Source organism: Bufo bufo, chromosome 10 (genome assembly GCF_905171765.1).
Source record: "Bufo bufo chromosome 10, aBufBuf1.1, whole genome shotgun sequence".
Classification (NCBI taxonomy): Eukaryota; Metazoa; Chordata; class Amphibia; order Anura; family Bufonidae; genus Bufo; species Bufo bufo.
In genome coordinates, this window is record NC_053398.1 from 16,360,231 (window position 1) to 16,380,075 (window position 19,845).

General features: G+C 41.6%; 1 protein-coding gene across 1 annotated transcript in view; it reads left to right on the forward strand.

Moving 5' to 3' along the window:
• The first annotated feature begins 3,451 nt into the window (after nt 1–3,451).
• The window catches only part of PAMR1 (peptidase domain containing associated with muscle regeneration 1), a 41,976-nt gene continuing 25,582 nt past the window's right edge, over nt 3,452–19,845 (forward strand). Inside the window, exons 1-4 of the mRNA XM_040410673.1 lie at nt 3,452–3,890; nt 5,704–5,880; nt 11,693–11,821; nt 16,747–16,861. Coding sequence (XP_040266607.1) covers nt 3,812–3,890; nt 5,704–5,880; nt 11,693–11,821; nt 16,747–16,861 — 500 coding nt within the window. The 5' untranslated portion in view covers nt 3,452–3,811. The remainder of the gene's footprint in view (nt 3,891–5,703; nt 5,881–11,692; nt 11,822–16,746; nt 16,862–19,845) is intronic.

The following is a 19,845-nucleotide window of genomic DNA, read 5'->3' on the forward strand; positions in this document are numbered from 1 at the left end:
CGTGTTGGCCCCGTGATTTTGCTACTAGGTTACAAGAAATTTTGTAGGGCCACTCTCCATAGGAAGTAGACAAATGAGAAAGAGAAAGATACATAGCTATCAGTCTGTTTACTGTATAGATTTTCCTTCTGATTCAATGGGGCTGTGTACATGAGCGGTGCTTTTCACGCATCACTTGTGCGTTTTTCACGCAACGCATTCCCCATAGAAGTGAATTGGGGCTGCGTGAAAATCGCAAGCAACTGCGGAACGCTGTGCGATTTTCACGCATGGTTGCTAGGAGACAATCGAGATGGGGACCTGATCTTTATTATTTTCCCATATAACATGGTTATAAGGGGAAATAATAGCATTCTTAATACAGAATGCTTACTAAAATGTCCATTGAGGGGTTAAAAATAATAAACAAATTTAACTCACCCCATCCACTTGGTCGCGTAGCGGATCTTCTCTTCTTTCTACTTTCTTCAGGACCTGGCTAAAGGACCTTTTGATGACGTCACTCATCACATGGTCCATCACTATGGTGATGGACCATGTGATGAGCGCAGTGACGTCATCAAAGGTCTTTTAGCCAGGTCCTGAAGAAAGAAGAGGAGATCCGCTATGCAACCAAGTGAATGGCGTGAGTTAAATTTGTTTATTATTTTTAACCCCTCAATGGACATTTTAGTAAGCATTCTGTATACAGAATGCTATTATTTCCCCTTATAACCATGTTATAAGGGAAAATAATTAAATCTACACAACACCGATCCCAAACCCGAACTTCTGTTAAGAAGTCCGGGTTCGGGTCTGGGTACCAAACATGCCGTTTTTTCTCACGCGCGTGCAAAACGCATTAAAACGCTTTGCACTCGCGCAGAAAAATCGTGAAGGTAGCCTCAGCCGTCAGATTCGATTTGGTCTGGATAAGGCTACTTTCACACATGAATTAACGGAATTCAGCAGGCTGCTCCGGTAGAGAACAGCCTGCCAGAGTTCTCGGGATCCAGCATAGGCGAATAGTGCCACGTGTATGTCGGACCCATTGACTATATTGGGATGTGGCAGGGATCCAGAGTCATTTCGTGCTTTATGATGACTAAATGGAGATAATCACACAGTGGTTAGCTGAAGGCTCTGGAAGCTATCAAATGGAGAACCCCACCCTCCTGTCTGACTGCCCAGAGGAGTAAGGTACGCTCGCCCCCTGCACCATATCGCCTCATAGTCTAGCACCATATCACATTTCGTGTCACTTGGTCTGGTCCTGACAGTGTGAGTTTTGTAGTAGATCAGAGAGGGTCTGACCAAAAACAGCGCCACTCCTGTCCATGAGTTGTGTCTGGTATTACAGCTCGGCTCCACTAAACTAAATGTGGCTGAGCTGCAACGACATACGCCCCCGGGGCTGTTTTTAGAAGAAAGGTTCCTCTTCTCCTCCCCTACACACTACAGGTGCACTTTGAATCCCCTCATTGCACCCACTCTTCTCAGCAGATCCCCCATGGTGAGCCGGGTATCTCCTGCCATCACTCATGAACCGTTCCGTGCTCTCTGCGGTTTTCATCACAGACATATAAATGAAGAAAATGCGAATCTCTTCTGCGGTGGCGACGACCGCCTTGTAAAAGTTCCAGTGTTCCTCACAGATGTAAAAATGATTTTCAAAAACCGCATCCTTCAGCTGAAAATAAGAAGAAAACTTTCCATTTATTAAAACTCCGCAGCTCCAAGAAAATAGGTTCAGAGATGTCTTTTATATGAAAAATCTGTTCTACACGTCCAGTAAGTAAAAACACATAAACCAATTCTGTCGTCTGTCTGTCCATCCATCGATGCATCTATCTATCTATTTATCTATCTATTATCTATCTATCTATCTATCTATCTCATATCTATCTATTATCTATCTATCTATCTATCTATCTATCTATCTATCTATCTATCTATCTATCTATCTATCTATCTATCTATCGCTCTATCATCTCTCTATCTAATATCTCTCTATCTAATATCTCTCTATCTATCTATCTATCTATCTATCTATCTATCTATTATCTCTCTATCTAATATCTATCTATCTATTTCATTGTTACAAAGCGGGTGTGGACTCGCTGTATCATTTCAACAGATTTGGCTTGGGGCTACTTCCAAGGATATTGTCTAAGTGGCTCCTCTGGTCTTCATCCTTTATCCTCTTATACAGGGATCTAGACTTTGCTGCAGGGGAACCACCAGGCCACTACCTCATGGAGTAGTCTCCGTTCTAGTGACAGCTGACCCCAGTGTTGGACTGGGGTGCCTAGGGCCCACCAGTAAAATTTATTTTTGGGGCCCACCGTGCATACCTTCTCACACAGCAGCAAGATGCTACCAGATGATTGAATATGGGGGTCCCTGCAGCAAGTTTGAGAAGGTAGGTCCTGGGGAAAAGAGAACACTGGTGGCTTTCCTCTATACCTAGAAGTCATCTCAGCTCTGATCGTGTCTATAATAATAAACTGGGGAGTTTCTGTAATAATCTATCAACTTATTTATATGTACATAGGCTGGAATATATGTATGTAGTGCAGTAAGTCTACTGTGTTATGTGCCACTTGTGCAGGGGGTGGGAGGCTAGGGGGTTAACCTGTACTCCTGTGGACCAGTCCGAATCTGTCTGACCTCCAGGGCACAAGAGACACCAGTGCAGAGCACTGAGGGTGCAGGGAAATCCCCATAGTCAGGGACAGGTCAAGGTCAGGGCAGGCAGAGTACATGTAATCTAGTAAACAGTCTGAGGTCAGGTCTATCTAATCTATCTCATATCTATCTATCTCCATCTTTTCTCTGGGAGAAATAAAAAATCGTAAAAAAAACCAAAAAACTATAGACACAAGGCCCTAGAATTAGCCCCCCGGATAAGCAGCTATTCCAGTTCCTGTCGGGGTCGGCGATTATTTTTCCTTCCTCTCTGAATAAATTCCCTGTGGGAGACACGGAGGAATCTAGCAGCTCGCACCATAACCTCACTGTCATGAGAAATGCAGCCCCGTGGACTTGTTTGTAGTCTGTTTCTATGGAGACACACAATTGCAAAAGTGTTCAACCCCTTTAACCCTCACCAATCTAATACATGACCATTTTTAGAGGTTAGCACGGTGGCAGATACCTATTGAAATGCCATATAGCGGAGCACTGGTGTGAATGAGCCCTAGCAGGACAAGATAGATAAACCTGGAACAACTAACCCCGGTTTATTTACAGCTTTCCAATCCAGGGTCCTCGGGGACTTCCCATTTACAAATTTCACTGTTACGCACACTCTAAATTACCGGTAGTTAATATTTAATTAGTTTTTTTGGGGGTATGGCGTCAATGATGAGGAATGTATGTTATTGCAAACACATGTATTGGACGAGGAGCCGAGAATTTTTTCCAGACTCCATGCCAGGTCAGGACGGGGTCTGAAACAAATAATTATGTAGACGTCTCCTTTGCCTCAGACAGATTCTCCGTCCGCCGATGGTACCTGCATAGCCCCTCGCTCCTGTCTGTGGGGCCTGGGCAGGAATCTGTTGCTCAGTCAGTGACCTCAGATACCGCCGCCACCTGGTACAGGATTCCCCACCACCACCAGCTCCTTCGGTTCAGGGCCACCAAGAGTTAAAACAGCTGAGTGTTTTTGGGGTGACGTAGTCTGGAAGACCCCAGTGGAAGAGTTCGGTGAGGGTGTCACTGGCGGTATGATACAACTGTGAAACCTGAGCCCCCGGAGCTGCAAGCATGAAGAGACGGAGACCCTGAATCCACGCAGAGCGCCTGCACTGGGATCACAGACGGCACCATGACCCTGACAGCCAGGACCAGTCTGGCTCTGTTCTACCTCTGCGCCGTCCACATCTCTGCCCACCCCAGGGCTTCAAGTGAGTACCGGCTGAGTTGTCAGAGGTTGTCAGACTTCTGTAAGAGCTTTCCGTCTGGTTCCCAGAATGAGCTAATGTTTTCTTGTCTTAAAGCGACGGATCGTGGTAATTTTTCCTTGCAGTTCGTGCAGTTCTTCAGTCCTATTTCAGCGGAAGGAAACGGGATGAAATCGCGTTACAATTATGTGGCGGTCTATTTTCTGATGTTGTAGTGCGGGTTTTGTGTAACTGTGGTAGTTTGAAACTCATTTACATAACAATGCAACTTCTGCTCTATTTTCTAACCTTTGCTTTAGATTTTTAGCAACAGCGCCACTCTTGTCTATAGGCTGTGTCTGGTATTGCAGCTTAGCTCTAATCACTTGAATACTGCAATACCGGACATAGTCCATGGGCAGAAGTGGCGCTGTTTCTGATTTCCATTCCTGGACAATCCTTTCACCAAGATGAACTAGAACATTTCTTAAAGGGAGTGCGTCACCAGAAAATTTGCCAATAAACCAGGCACAGTGTCTTGCTGAATATAGTGATTCCTTTCACTTACAGATTCATTGCTTCATTTTGGAGAAAAAAATACTTTAAATCCATATGCAAATTAGCAGTTAAGTGCACCAAGGGCGGTCTCAAAACACTTTGTGCACTTTTGCTCCTCCCTCCTTCTCTGCCAGCCCCTCCTGCTCCTTCGTGATTGACAGGGCAAGGTGAGATGTCTATGCAGGAATCAAGAAGCAGAGGGAGGGGCTTGCAAGGGAAGCAGTAAGCACAAAGATGCACAGAGTGTTTTGGGCCCGCCCTCAGTGCACTTAACTGCTCATTTGCATAAAGGGCTTTTTCTCCAGAATGAAGCAGCGGATCTCTAAGTAAAATGTATTATTACATTCAGCTGAGCTAGAACTACAAGTCACTGTGGATGGTGACTTTCCCTTTAATATTACTACATTACATATAGCCACATTGCTGAGGATTCCTGGTCTACATCAACAAACATTAAACCCCTCCCGACATCCTGCGTACAGCGGATGTTGAGTCTTTAAAGATGGCTCCCACTCCACACAGCAGAAAAATATCAGACATCCGGGGCTAATGTTTGTGATCGGCGATAACGCCAATCACAGACATTCAACCCCTCATATGCCATGGTTAATTATTACCATGGCATCTAAGAGGCTTTTCACTAGGAGCTCTGCGTTCTGAGATCGGGGAAACCATTCGTTAAGGATCCAAGGCTATCACATGATGATGTATTGTTGCTGAACAAACTCAGCTCTGCTACCCGTAAGACCTCTGTGTTAGTAAACGGTGGTGAATGCCAGCAGTTGTAATAGTCATCTACTGTAATGGATAAAACTACGAACCTGGAGGAAGAATTTTAAATTTGTGAGTCATGGAAAACACATCATCTGCTCTATAGTAAATATAGTACCGCCATCCTGCTTCAATAGTAAAAACCATGAGCTGTGTAGCAGGCGCCTGGACATAAGAAACCTCAGTCAGAAAATGACTTCTAAGACGAGAGTGTTGTGGGCATGCTCTGTGTTATATGCAGAAGAGGGAGGAGGAGATGAGCTGTCCCAAACATCTTTGGTCACTTGTGTGATCCTGCTTTTTCTGCTTCCCACTGTATAATAGAGATGTTACCATTCATTGTAATCCTGCCCTCTAATTATAATGAGATAATTCTGCCCCCCAAATACACAGTAACAATGCAGATTATATATAGGAAGATGTCGGTCATTTCCTTCCCCTGCAAATTTTCCATATTCTTCCATTATATTAATGTATTGTCTTTCTTTTTTTTTTTTTTTTTGCCCAGAATATACAGTGATTAATGAAAACTGTCCTGGAGCTGAGTGGAATATCATGTGCCGAGACTGCTGTGAATATGATCCGGTGGAGTGTGTGTGTCCAGGAGGCAATAAGAAGGTGGGATATAGCATCCCTTGCTGTAGGAATGAAGATAATGAGTGTGACTCCTGCCTCATACACCCAGGTATTAAACTACAACTTTTCTGTCTTGAGAAACTCTATTACTATTATAATGCTACCTCCTATGTATAAGAATGTAACCTCAATAATACTGCTCCTACGTATAAGAATGTAACCTCAATAATACTGCCTCTTATGTACAAGAATATAACTACTATAATACTGCTCCTATGTACAAGAATATAACTACTATAATACTGCCTCTTATGTACAAGAATATAACTACTATAATACTGACTCCTATGTACAAGAATATAACTACTATAATACTGCTCCTATGTACAAGAATATAACTACTATAATGCTGCCTCCTATGTACAAGAATATAACTACTATAATACTGCCTCCTATGTACAAGAATATAACTACTATAATACTGCCTCCTATGTACAATAATATAACTACTATAATACTGCTCCTATATACAAGAATATAACTACTATAATACTGCCTCCTATGTACAAGAATATAACTACTATAATACTGCCTCCTATGTACAAGAATATAACTACTATAATACTGCTCCTATATACAAGAATATAACTACCATAATACTGCCTCCTATGTACAATAATATAACTACTATACTACTGCTCCTATGTACAAGAATATAACTACTATAATACTGCTCCTATGTACAAGAATATAACTACTATAATACTGCCCCTATGTACAAGAATATAACTACTATAATACTGCTCCTATGTACAGGACTATAACTACTATAATACTGCTCCTATGTACAAGAATATAACTACTATAATACTGCCTCCTATGTACAGGAATATAACTACTATAATACTGCTCCTATGTACAGGAATATAACTACTATAATACTGCTCCTATGTACAAGAATATAACTACTATAATACTGCTCCTATGTACAAGAATATAACTACTACTACTATATGTTTGTTTGACCTACCTACATCAGGTCACACACCAAATGTCAATTAGTTGGTTCTAGATGACCTTGCTCTGAAGACATGCACTTTATATATGTCATATGTATACTATGCACTATACTGTCAAAGTACGCTTTAGACTTGTCTGTAATAACTCTGATTTGTGCATCAATGTATGTAAACATCTCTTTTGATATGCTTTTCAATAAAAAGACAATTGACAAAGAATATAACTACTATAATACTGCCTCCCATGTACAAGACTATAAATACTATAATACTGCTCCTATGTACAAGAATATACCTACTATAATACTGATCCTATGTACAAGAATATAACTACTATAATACTGCTCCTATGTATAAGAATATAACTACTATAATACTGCTCCTATGTATAAGAATATAACTACTATAATACTGCCTCCTATGTACAAGAATATAACTACTATAATACTGCCTTCTATGTACAAGAATATAACTACTATAATACTGATCCTATGTACAAGAATATAACTACTATAATACTGCTCCTATGTACAAGAATATAACTGCTATAATACTGCCTCCTATGTACAAGAATATAACTACTATAATACTGCCTCCTATGTACAAGAATATAACTACTATAATACTGCCTCCTATGTACAAGAATATAACTACTATAATACTGCCTCCTATGTATAAGAATATAACTACTATAATACTGCTCCTATGTATAAGAATATAACTACTATAATACTGCTCCTATGTACAAGAATATAACTACTATAATACTGCTCCTATGTACAAGAATATAACTACTATAATACTGCCTCCTATGTATAAGAATATAACTACTATAATACTGCTCCTATGTATAAGAATATAACTACTATAATACTGCTCCTATGTACAAGAATATAACTACTATAATACTGCCTCCTATGTATAAGAATATACCTACTATAATACTGCTCCTATGTACAGGAATATAACTACTATAATACTGCTCCTATGTATAAGAATATAACTACTATAATACTGCTCCTATGCACAAGAATATAACTACTATAATACTGCTCCTATGTACAAGAATATAACTACTATAATACTGCTCCTATGTACAAGAATATAACTACTATAATACTGCTCATATGTACAAGAATATAACTACTATAATACTGCTCCTATAAACAAGAATACAACTACTATAATACTGCCGCCTATGTACAAGAATATAACTACTATAATACTGCTCCTATGTACAAGAATATAACTACTATAATACTGCTCCTATGTACAGGAATATAACTACTATAATACTGCTCATATGTACAAGAATATATCTACTATAATACTGCTCCTATAAACAAGAATACAACTACTATAATACTGCCTCCTATGTACAAGAATATAACTACTATAATACTGCTCCTATGTACAAGAATATAACTACTATAATACTGCTCCTATGTACAAGAATATAACTACTATAATACTGCTCCTATGTACAGGAATATAACTACTATAATACTGCTCCTATGTACAAGAATATAACTACTATAATACTGCTCATATGTACCAGAATATAACTACTATAAACAGTGCGTACGCATTTACAAAATTTGAAGCTTCCATTTGTCTCCTGGGTAGGGAGAAAGAACTACCTTAAGACCTTTATTCTTTCCAAATTTTTGTACTTGCTGCAAGTGCTCCCTATTTGGTTACCAAACTCATATTTTACAGAACTACGGAGAGTATTCACACGCTTCCTGTGGAACGGGAAATCTCCGCGTATAGCTTATTCGGTTCTCACAAGGGACAGAAGGTTTGGTGGTTTTGGGATGCCAGATGTGAAATTATATTATAATGCAGTACAGCTTTGTAGATGCGTAGCTATCATGACTCGTCACTCCGTTTCCCTTTGTTCCCGCCTTGAAAAGGTGCTGTTCACGGACCAAGAACTACTTACTTTATGGGGCATTAGGCCTCTTTCGGCCAGTCATTACTACTCCTCTCCAGTCTGGAAGTGTATGCTGGTTGAATGGTCCAAAATGGTTCAGTCTCGCATTTTTAATTTTCCTAACCCTAGTATGCCACTTAACTTGTTGCAGAGCCACATTCACCCCTCTGTGTTGAACCCCTCCGGGATTTGGTCTAAGCTCGCTGACATTCCTCTGCGAGATGTCCTTCTCCCGGACGGCAGTTTGAACTGGGATTCAGTGGTGGACCTCCCTGAGGTTAAAGCTGCGCCTTTTTTCCACTTAGCAGATTTTAAGCAAGACACTAAAAAGTGTACTGGGCCTTTTGCAGGTCATGGTTCCCCCTCCTGGCTTGAAAAAAGGGTTTTAGCTACTAAACCCCCCTTTAGACCGTTATCCCAGATGTATAAAGAAATACTTTCTTCATTACCCCCAGAGCTACATTATGTGGTCTCTTGGGAGCGTGAGCTCTCCATGTCTCTCACTGAGCCGGAGAAGGCGTTCATCTTATCCCACTCACACGGCTTCAGTCGTTGTGTGAGGATTCAGGAGAATTCCTTTAAGCTTCTCAGTAGATGGTATAAAACACCCGAGTTTTTGCATAAATTAAACCCTGAGGTCCCTGAATCGTGTTGGAGATGTGGTACAGGTGTTGGGTCTTTGTCGCATATTTGGTGGTCTTGTCACAAGATTCAACCGTTTTGGAAATCAATCGAGACGGTGGTCAACCAAATATGCAACACTAAGATATCAATAGATGCTAAACTAGTGCTCTTATGGTGCCCTAACAGCTCTCTCACCCCCTCTAAGCATAACCTAACTACGATGCTGCTTACAGCAGCTAAGCTACTTATTCCCTTTTTGTGGAAGAATGACTCCCCACCGACTCTCCATATGTGGACTGATAAGGTGGATCAAATTTACCGTTTTGAGGAGCTTGCGCATTGGGAGACTAACTCACGTGCCCGCTTCTTAAAATTGTGGTCCCCATGGAAAGCTCATAGGAATTTTACATGATAGAACAGAAGCTTCCTCACTTCCTCGTTTCCCCCCCTCCTCCCTTCTCTCCCTCCTGATTGTTCCTTTCCCCTCTTCCCTTTTACATTTTTATTTGTTATCTCTTATTGACTATGGCAAGATTGCATGTAATGTCTATACATGATGTATATGCTGGATGAATGTATGGAGATTTGTCACCGCCACTGTAATGTCATGTATGGGTCTCGACCCTGATCTTTTGCTTTCTTTCAATAAAAAGAAATATGGTTAAGAATATAACTACTATAATACTGCTCCTATAAACAAGAATACAACTACTATAATACTGCCGCCTATGTACAAGAATATAACTACTATAATACTGCCTCCTATGTACAAGAATATAACTACTATAATACTGCTCCTATGTACAAGAATATAACTACTATAATACTGCTCCTATGTACAAGAATATAACTACTATAATACTGCCTCCTATGTACAAGAATATAACTACTATAATACTGCTCCTATGTACAAGAATATAACTACTATAATACTGTCTCCTATGTACAAGAATATAACTACTGTAATACTGCTCCTATGTACAAGAATATACCTACTATAATACCGCTCCTATGTACAAGAATATAACTACTATAATACTGCCTCCTATGTACACGAATATAACTACTATAATACTGCTCCTATGTACAAGAATATAACTACTATAATACTGCCTCCTATGTGCAGGAATATAACTACTATAATACTGCTCCTATGTACAGGAATATAACTACTATAATACTGCTCCTATGTACAAGAATATAACTACTATAATACTGCTCCTATGTACAATAATATAACAACTATAATACTGCTCCTATGTACAAGAATATAACTACTATAATACTGCCGCCTATGTACAAGAATATAACTACTATAATACTGCCTCCTATGTACAAGAATATAACTACTATAATACTGCTCCTATGTACAAGAATATAACTACTATAATACTGCTCCTATGTACAAGAATATAACTACTATAATACTGCCTCCTATGTACAAGAATATAACTACTATAATACTGCTCCTATGTACAAGAATATAACTACTATAATACTGTCTCCTATGTACAAGAATATAACTACTGTAATACTGCTCCTATGTACAAGAATATACCTACTATAATACCGCTCCTATGTACAAGAATATAACTACTATAATACTGCCTCCTATGTACACGAATATAACTACTATAATACTGCTCCTATGTACAAGAATATAACTACTATAATACTGCCTCCTATGTGCAGGAATATAACTACTATAATACTGCTCCTATGTACAGGAATATAACTACTATAATACTGCTCCTATGTACAAGAATATAACTACTATAATACTGCTCCTATGTACAATAATATAACAACTATAATACTGCTCCTATGTACAAGAATATAACTACTATAATACTGCTCCTATGTACAAGAATATAACTACTATAATACTACCTCCTATGTACAAGAATATAACTACTATAATACCGCTCCTATGTACAGGAATATAACTACTATAATACTGCCCACTATGTACAAGAATATAACTACTATAATACTGCTCCTATGTACAAGAATATAACTACTATAATACTGCTCATATGTACAAGAATATAACTACTATAATACTGCTCCTATAAACAAGAATACAACTACTATAATACTGCCTCCTATGTACAAGAATATAACTACTATAATACTGCTCCTATGTACAAGAATATAACTACTATAATACTGCTCCTATGTACAAGAATATAACTACTATAATACTGCTCCTATAAACAAGAATACAACTACTATAATACTGCTCTTATGTATAAGAATATAATGTGATCTGCAGTTTGTACCATAGACTGAATGTAGGGCAGTTTTGACTCTTTCCTAATAACATTGCCCCATTTTCCTAGGATGTTCTATATTTGAAAACTGTAAGTCCTGTAACAATGGGTCGTGGGGCAGGATGCTGGATGACTTCTATGTGAAGGGTCAGTACTGCTCGGAGTGTCGGGTCGGCTGGTACGGTGGAGACTGCATGAGTAAGTATCATCAAAAATGAGAACTCTCTACTTGACCGGTCATAGGTGGTTGATAACGTCCTCTCCAGCCCTCCCACGGTTGGAAGTATCTGCCTGCTGCTTTATGATGGCACCCTCATAATGATGGCGATTTCAAACATTCTTTGGATTGGGGGAGCGGGGTCACATCTGCTGCTTTGGTGGCATTCCCATGGGCTGGCAGTGTGCTGGGCAACACCTGTAACAACTCTACGTTCCCAAAAACCATGCAAAATGGTGCCCATTACCGTAAAAGGTGCAAGACTGTGTCTTGCAATTTTTGACCGGGTGGCACTGCACCATCTCATTTGTATGCACCCTCACCTTCAGGGGTGCACCTAGCCTTTCTAGTGCCTGGGGAGAAAACTGAAACGGCACCCCAACCCCCCAATGCCAATTTCTGAACCTAACCCCTTCCCTCCAGCCCTTACATACAGAGCTACAAAACATGCAGGGTTATACAGCGCCACATACTGTGCCCACTGTGCTTCCCAATACTGTACTGCAGAAACAGATAATCCCCCTTCGGCTGCCCCCCTCTTGCCCCTAACTGGTGCTGCCTGAGGCAATCGCCTCACCTCGCCTCATTGGTGGCGCACCCCTGCCTACCTTGACTGGGAGGTAACAACGTATTTGCATAAAAGATTTCCTGAATTGCACAATGGTCCAAGATGAATCCGACACAAATGTAGCAGAGCTGTGTTTGTCATTGCAATATTACAGCATTTTGTATCTACATTCAACAGTCTCTTGTGTTAGGGCTCATGCACACAAATGTATTTTCTTTCCGTGTCCGTTCCGTTTTTTTGCGGACCGTATGCGGAACCATTCATTTCAATAGGTCCGCAAAAAAAACGGAAGTTACTCCGTGTGCCTTCCGTTTCTGTACGTCCGTATTTTCTTTCCGCAAAAAAAATTACATTGCACTACAGACAAGCGTAGGACTGTTCTATCAGGGGCCAACTGTTCCGTTCCACAAAATACGGAATGCACACGGACGTCATCCGGATTTTTTGTGGATCCGTTTTTTGCGGACCGCGTGCATGAGCCCTTAGGTGGATCCTTTAACAATAAACTGATGATAGGTTGTCTCACAGCTAGAGTTCCCAGTGATCGCCTGTGATTTGTGGGAAGATCCTAAACTGTTTGATTTCCTACAGTGCCCCCACAGGGGATATTAAGTATTACACATCTGTGACTGAAATTAAAATTAGATGAACTAACGATCCCAGCTCTGCTACATCTATATACGTTTATTGTCATAGTTTTGTCTCATTTTTTACTAATTAAGCTTGCTTGTGTTTGTTGCGGTACCTAATGTGACAGCCTCAATGCTTGGGAGCTTGGAATCAGCCCAATACACAGAGCCCCCCTATTGGCTCGGCCCTCCCTCTACCCCCTACTCTTTACAGAATGGAACACTTTATCTGCAGGCTTGCATTATAAAAGCCTATTAATTAGACTTTTTCTCCATCTTGGCCAGGCTGAAGGATTTTTTAATTGCCGCGCATTCTAACTGCTAATTATGCTTGATCAGGCTGCTGTTAAGTCTATACTCCGTATGCGCTGGCGTGGGATGAGAGGAGGACCGGGAGATTCTGTTACTTGGACTGAATCTGCCCGTCTGCTCGCACTAGCATGGCCCTGGATCTTAAGTAAATAGCTGTCATTATTCCATCACAGGCACAAAAGAGCAAATGTGCAGAATAAGGCAGTGAGAGTAATGGGCCACTTTGTTTCTCGTTAACCCCCTGAAGATATTTTGGACTTAAAGGGCACTTTTCAGCAGGATCCTATTAAGTCACAAAGGTAGGATGGATCCTGCTGATTAAAATGCTACCTGTCTTGTGAAAATCGGTTGTGGCATTCCCGAGAAAAAAACCTTTCATTATTTATACAAAAAAGGGCATCAGTGTACTGAGGGGCGTGGCCAGCACCGGAAAGCTGAAAAGCTCAGGCTCCGCCCACCCTGCACAGAAGCCATTATTTGCATTAAGAGTAAAAAGTATTTTTTCTTGGGATCCCCACAACAGATTTTCACAAGACAGATATCATTTTAATCAGCAGGATCAACTCTACTGGTTTAAATGATCCGGCTGACAGGTGCTCTTTAAAGGAAAATAATTTCGGGACAAATAATCAACATGACATAGATGCGAATCGGCTGCATTCTTAAAGGGGTTCTCTCACTTCAGCAAGTGGCATTTATCATGTAGAGAAAGTTAATACAAGACACTTACAAATGTATTGTTACTATCCATATTGCCTCCTTTGCTGGCTGGATTCATCTTTCCATCACATTATACACCGCTTGTCTCCATGGTTATGACCACCCTGCAATCCAGCAGTGGTGGTCATGCTTCACACTATAGGAAAAAAGCCCTGGCCTCTCTGGTGGCCAGGACCATGGGAGCTCACCTAGGCTGGTGCTTACACTACACCATGGACGGTGCTATGTAGTTGAACGGCAGGGGCGCAGGGTATCGGACACCATCAAGTCAGATTTTGATGGTCTATTGATATGGCGAAAACCTGAGCTGTCTCTTTCTGTATACCCATGGTTCTTTGCAGAAACTGCTTGAAATGTGGAAACTGGCAGAATAGACGCTGACACTGTCTCCCCTGCCCGAAACTGTCTTGATATTTTTGCAGCTTTTTTTCTCCACTGGTTTTAATGGGAAAAAAGCTAAGATACGTTTTTTTCTACAGTGCCGTATGACAATATTTTTTGCTCTCACCTTTTATCTACCGTTATGGCGCCAGAAATTGCACGCACTGCGGGCAGATCTATACGCTGTGGCACAGCTGTCAAATTTCTGTTCCCGGAGAAACCATATGTGATGAGAAAACACCGGGGGCCGCTGTCACCCGGAATGTGCCTTTTATGCATATTTTTGGATTTTTGGCTTATTTATAGCGCAACCATTGATGAACTGCGACATTAACCTCACACTCTGCGCCCCTGAGGGGTTTAGTAAGAGGGAGCGAGGTAATAGGCAGCGATCCTCGGTATAGTGGTACCGGTTACCATGGAAACAGCAAAAAAAAAAAAAAAATCCACAACAGCAACTTCTCTGTTTAATTTTAGCAGCAGGAGATAAGAATGGAAAATGCAGGGGAGGCCCTTAACTCCTGCATTGCTGGAAGTCACGAGGAGCGTTGTATCTTTAATGTACACGGAGGAATTATTCAAAGGCATCTTTACATTTGGGGGAGGGGGTATTGCACAGTATGTCGCATATGTGAACACGGACATACGACCCACATGTGACCAGCCTGATCTTTCCTCGAATTTGGTAAAGGACTCCCATAAATGTCGATACAAAATTGCAACTTGCTACCAAAACCCTTGAAAGGCTGCAATGCACAACACAACCACAGGATGGCGACATAGAGACAAAGGATAGACTTCTTGTGACAGAATATCGCTATGTAGCTTTTTTTTTTTTTTTAAACTGTCTTTTTGTGTCACAACCCTCAGGATGTGTGGAGCCAAGAGAAACAATAAGTAAGGACATATCCATACTGTGAGATCCCTGCAAATATTGCCCCCATTACATGTCACTGCATGCAATGCCCTACAAAATGATCATCCTACCATAGTGATCCCTAACCCCTTGTGAGCATCTCAGACCTCTCAGCGTGTGCACTATGCAAATGTGATCTCCCACTGTGTGTTTTTTTTTTACAAATAGAGCCCCTTCTATGTGTCACTGCATGCAACGACCCATCCACACTGTGGTTAGCCTACAACTGTGACCCTCCAGCCCAAGTGCAAAGAAATATAGTGATGTTTTCGTATGGCAAATAATCAAATCAGAACTAAGTCTATGATCAGATTCACACACATTGCTCTTAAGTTTCAAAGCATCTTACAACCTAACATATCACTAAATACAGAACAGACACAACGCAGTACACAAATGTGACCAGTAGAGGGAGCTCTAACACACCTCATTGCATTATATACCAATATGAAGAATAAGAGGGTTTTCATCTATTTCTTGCACTAAATGATTTTAGTTAAAGGGTTTCTGTCACCCCATTAAACAGTTTTTTTTTTTTTCATTAATAATAATCCCTATAGTGCGATCTCTTGATACATAATAAAATTAATCATTTTGATTCAGTAGATTTAGCTAAAAAACGATTTTTAAAATATGCTAATTACCTTGCTACCAGCAAGTAGGGCGGCTACTTGCTGGTAGCTGCCGCATCCTCCGTTCGTAATAACGCCCCCTCGGCATGCTGATTGACAGGGCCAGGGAAGGGAATCCTTCTCTGCTGGCGCTGTTCGAATTCGAAATCTCGCGCCTGCGCCGTACCTGGCTTCAATCGGCGCAGGCGCACTGAGAGGCGGCCGCTCGCTCGACCGCTCCATCCTCAATGCGCCTGCGTCGATGACGTCATCGCATACACCCGGAAGAGAAGACGCCGGAAGAGAAGACGCCGGCGTCTTCTCTTCCGGGTGTATGCGATGACGTCATCGACGCAGGCGCATTGAGGATGGAGCGGTCGAGCGAGCGGCCGCCTCTCAGTGCGCCTGCGCCGATTGAAGCCAGGTACGGCGCAGGCGCGAGATTTCGAATTCGAACAGCGCCAGCAGAGAAGGATTCCCTTCCCTGGCCCTGTCAATCAGCATGCCGAGGGGGCGTTATTACGAACGGAGGATGCGGCAGCTACCAGCAAGTAGCCGCCCTACTTGCTGGTAGCAAGGTAATTAGCATATTTTAAAAATCGTTTTTTAGCTAAATCTACTGAATCAAAATGATTAATTTTATTATGTATCAAGAGATCGCACTATAGGGATTATTATTAATGAAAAAAAAAAAAACTGTTTAATGGGGTGACAGAAACCCTTTAACTCGGGGTGGTTATGGTTAAATGATTGTTTTCCTCTTCCATAGGATGTGGGGAGGTAATCCAAGCCGCCCGTGGAGAGATCATGTTGGAGAGTTACCCATTTAATGCGCACTGTGAATGGAGCATCCAAGTGTCACCCGGATATACTGTAGAACTCAGGTAGAGAAATCAATGTAATGTATGTCCACAGTGACTCCACCAGCAGAATAGTGAGTGCAGCTCTGGAGTATAATACAGGATGTAACTCAGGATCAGTACAGGATAAGTAATGTAATGTATGTACACAGTGACTCCACCAGCAGAATAGTGAGTGCAGCTCTGGAGTATAATACAGGATGTAACTCAGGATCAGTACAGGATAAGTAATGTATGTACACAGTGATCCCACCAGCAGAATAGTGAGTGCAGCTCTGGAGTATAATACAGGATGTAACTCAGGATCAGTACAGGATAAGTAATATATGTACACAGTGACTGCACCAGCAGAATAGTGAGTGCAGCTCTGGAGTATAATACAGGATGTAACTCAGGATCAGTACAGGATAAATAATGTATGTACACAGTGACTGCACCAGCAGAATAGTGAGTGCAGCTCTGGAGTATTATACAGGATGTAACTCAGGATCAGTACAGGATAAGTAATGTATGTACACAGTGACTGCACCAGCAGAATAGTGAGTGTAGCTCTGGAGTATAATACAGGATGTAACTCAGGATCAGTACTGGATAAGTAATGCAATGTATGTACACAGTGACTCCACCAGCAGAATATTGAGTGCAGCTCTGAAGTATAATACAGGATGTAACTCAGGATCAGTACAGGATAAGTAATGTATGTACACAGTGACTGCACCAGCAGAATAGTGAGTGCAGCTCTGGAGTATAATACAGGATGTAACTCAGGATCAGTACAGGATAAGTAATGTATGTACACAGTGACTGCACCAGCAGAATAGTGAGTGCAGCTCTGGAGTATATTACAGGATGTAACTCAGGATCAGTACAGGATAAGTAATGTATGTACACAGTGACTGCACCAGCAGAATAGTGAGTGCAGCTCTGGAGTATAATACAGGATGTAACTCAGGATCAGTACAGGATAAGTAATGTATGTACACAGTGACTGCACCAGCAGAATAGTGAGTGCAGCTCTGGAGTATAATCCAGGATGTTATAAATTCAACAATTCTGACCCAGATAAATTAATGTTATTAGGTTCTCCTAAATAGAAACTGGCAACCCTACGGCTCATAGTACCCAATGTACATTTATCCCATAACCTATATTAGTAAAACCTCTCTTTATTTCATTAAGTTAACCCAGCCGGCTATGGTAGTGTATTAGTCTGTGGTTCTGGCACTTTTACCACTAGTCCCTTTTCATTGATGGATTACATTAATTGTACAGTTTAGTGTTAGCACAAACAATAGCTGGATATAAAATCCCTTCATACACGGCCCCCCCCCCCAACATGTTTCGCCCGATCCCTGGCATTCTCCGGGTTGCCCATATACCCCTACAAGGTTATCAAACCCGCATTTCTATATCTCCCTAAGTTGCATGCTCCATATTGACACCCCTGCTCCTTGCACACCCCTGTGTATTACAGCGCAGTGTTTACACAACGTAACACTGTGGATGTAACAAATGTGCTGAAAGAGATGAATCCGTTTGGAGACTGAATGATCCCCAGCTCCAGATAATTGAAACCTGTGAAAGAGACTAAATCGTAAAGCCCCCTCTCCGGGGATTGGTGGTAACGTCGCCTTTCATCTTCTGAATCGTGACTGTTCTTTTTTCTTTTCTTTTTTTTTTTAACTGTTTATAAAAGAAATGCAGAATCGGTATATGGCATATTGATAAGAGGAATAGTAACAGCCCATAATCAACCCACTCGTCCATTTCCAGGAGGAACAACAGAGGAAGAGCACAACAAAGGCCTGAGGCTTCTTTCACATTAGCATTAGGATCGTCTGGCAGGCTGTCTGTACTAACGCTTGCACACGCGTGCTGCTGGAAGTCCCCTCCGGCCTCATTCACTATAATAGGGACGGGTCAGAGATGCGACGCAGCACAGCAAACATGCCGAGAGGCGTACGGACAAAAAACGCAGCACTGTAGCGAATGGGGACGGAGCAGACTTCCGGCAGCACGGGTGTGCAAGTGTTAGTACGGATCCGGCAGGCCGGACAATCCTAAGGCCTCATGCACACTACCGTATGTATTTTGCGGTCCGCAAACGACGGAGCCAATAAAAAATACGGATGACGTCCGTGTGCATTCCGTATTTTGCGGAACAGAACAGCTGGCCCCTAATAGAACAGTCCTATCCTTGTCCGTAATGCGGAACGGAAATACGGAAACAGAATGCACATGAAGTAACTTCCGTTTTTTTTTTGCGGACCCGTTGAAAAAACCGGAATGGAAACGGAATGAAAATACGTTTGTGTGCAAGAGGCCTAACACTAATGTGAAAGAAGCCTAAGGCCTCTTGCACACGGCCATATGGCTTTGGGCTCATGCACACGACCGTGCCAAAAACGGATGCCACCCGCGTGCCTTCCGCAATTTGCGGAACAGAACAGGAGGCCCATTATAGAAATCCGCAAAACGGACAAGAATAGGCCATGCCTCATAATTTTTGCGGGCCACGGAATGGGCCGTATTTTGATTCCGTATACGGAACCCTTCATTTCAATGGGTCCGCAAAAGATGCGGACAGCACTCTGTGTGCTGTCCGCGTCTTTTGCGGACCCATTTAAAATGAATGGTTCCGTATACGGAATCAAAATACGGCCCGTATACGGAACGCAAAAAATGTTTGTGTGCATGAGCCCTTTTTCAGTATTTTGTGGTCCGCAAAAAGCGTAGCCGCAAAAAATATGGATCACGTCCATGTGCATTCCGTTTTTTTGGGGAACGGAACAGCTGACCCCTGATAGAACAGTCCTATCCTTGTCGGATAAGCGAACAATAATAGGACATGTTCTATGTTTGAACGGAACGGAAAAACGGAAATATGGAAACGGAAGGCATACAGAGTACGTTCCGTTTTTTTTTTTTGCGGATCCATTGAAATGAATGGTTCCGTATATGGTCTGTATACGGAATGCAAAAAACGGAAAAAAGGCCTAAGAAAAGAT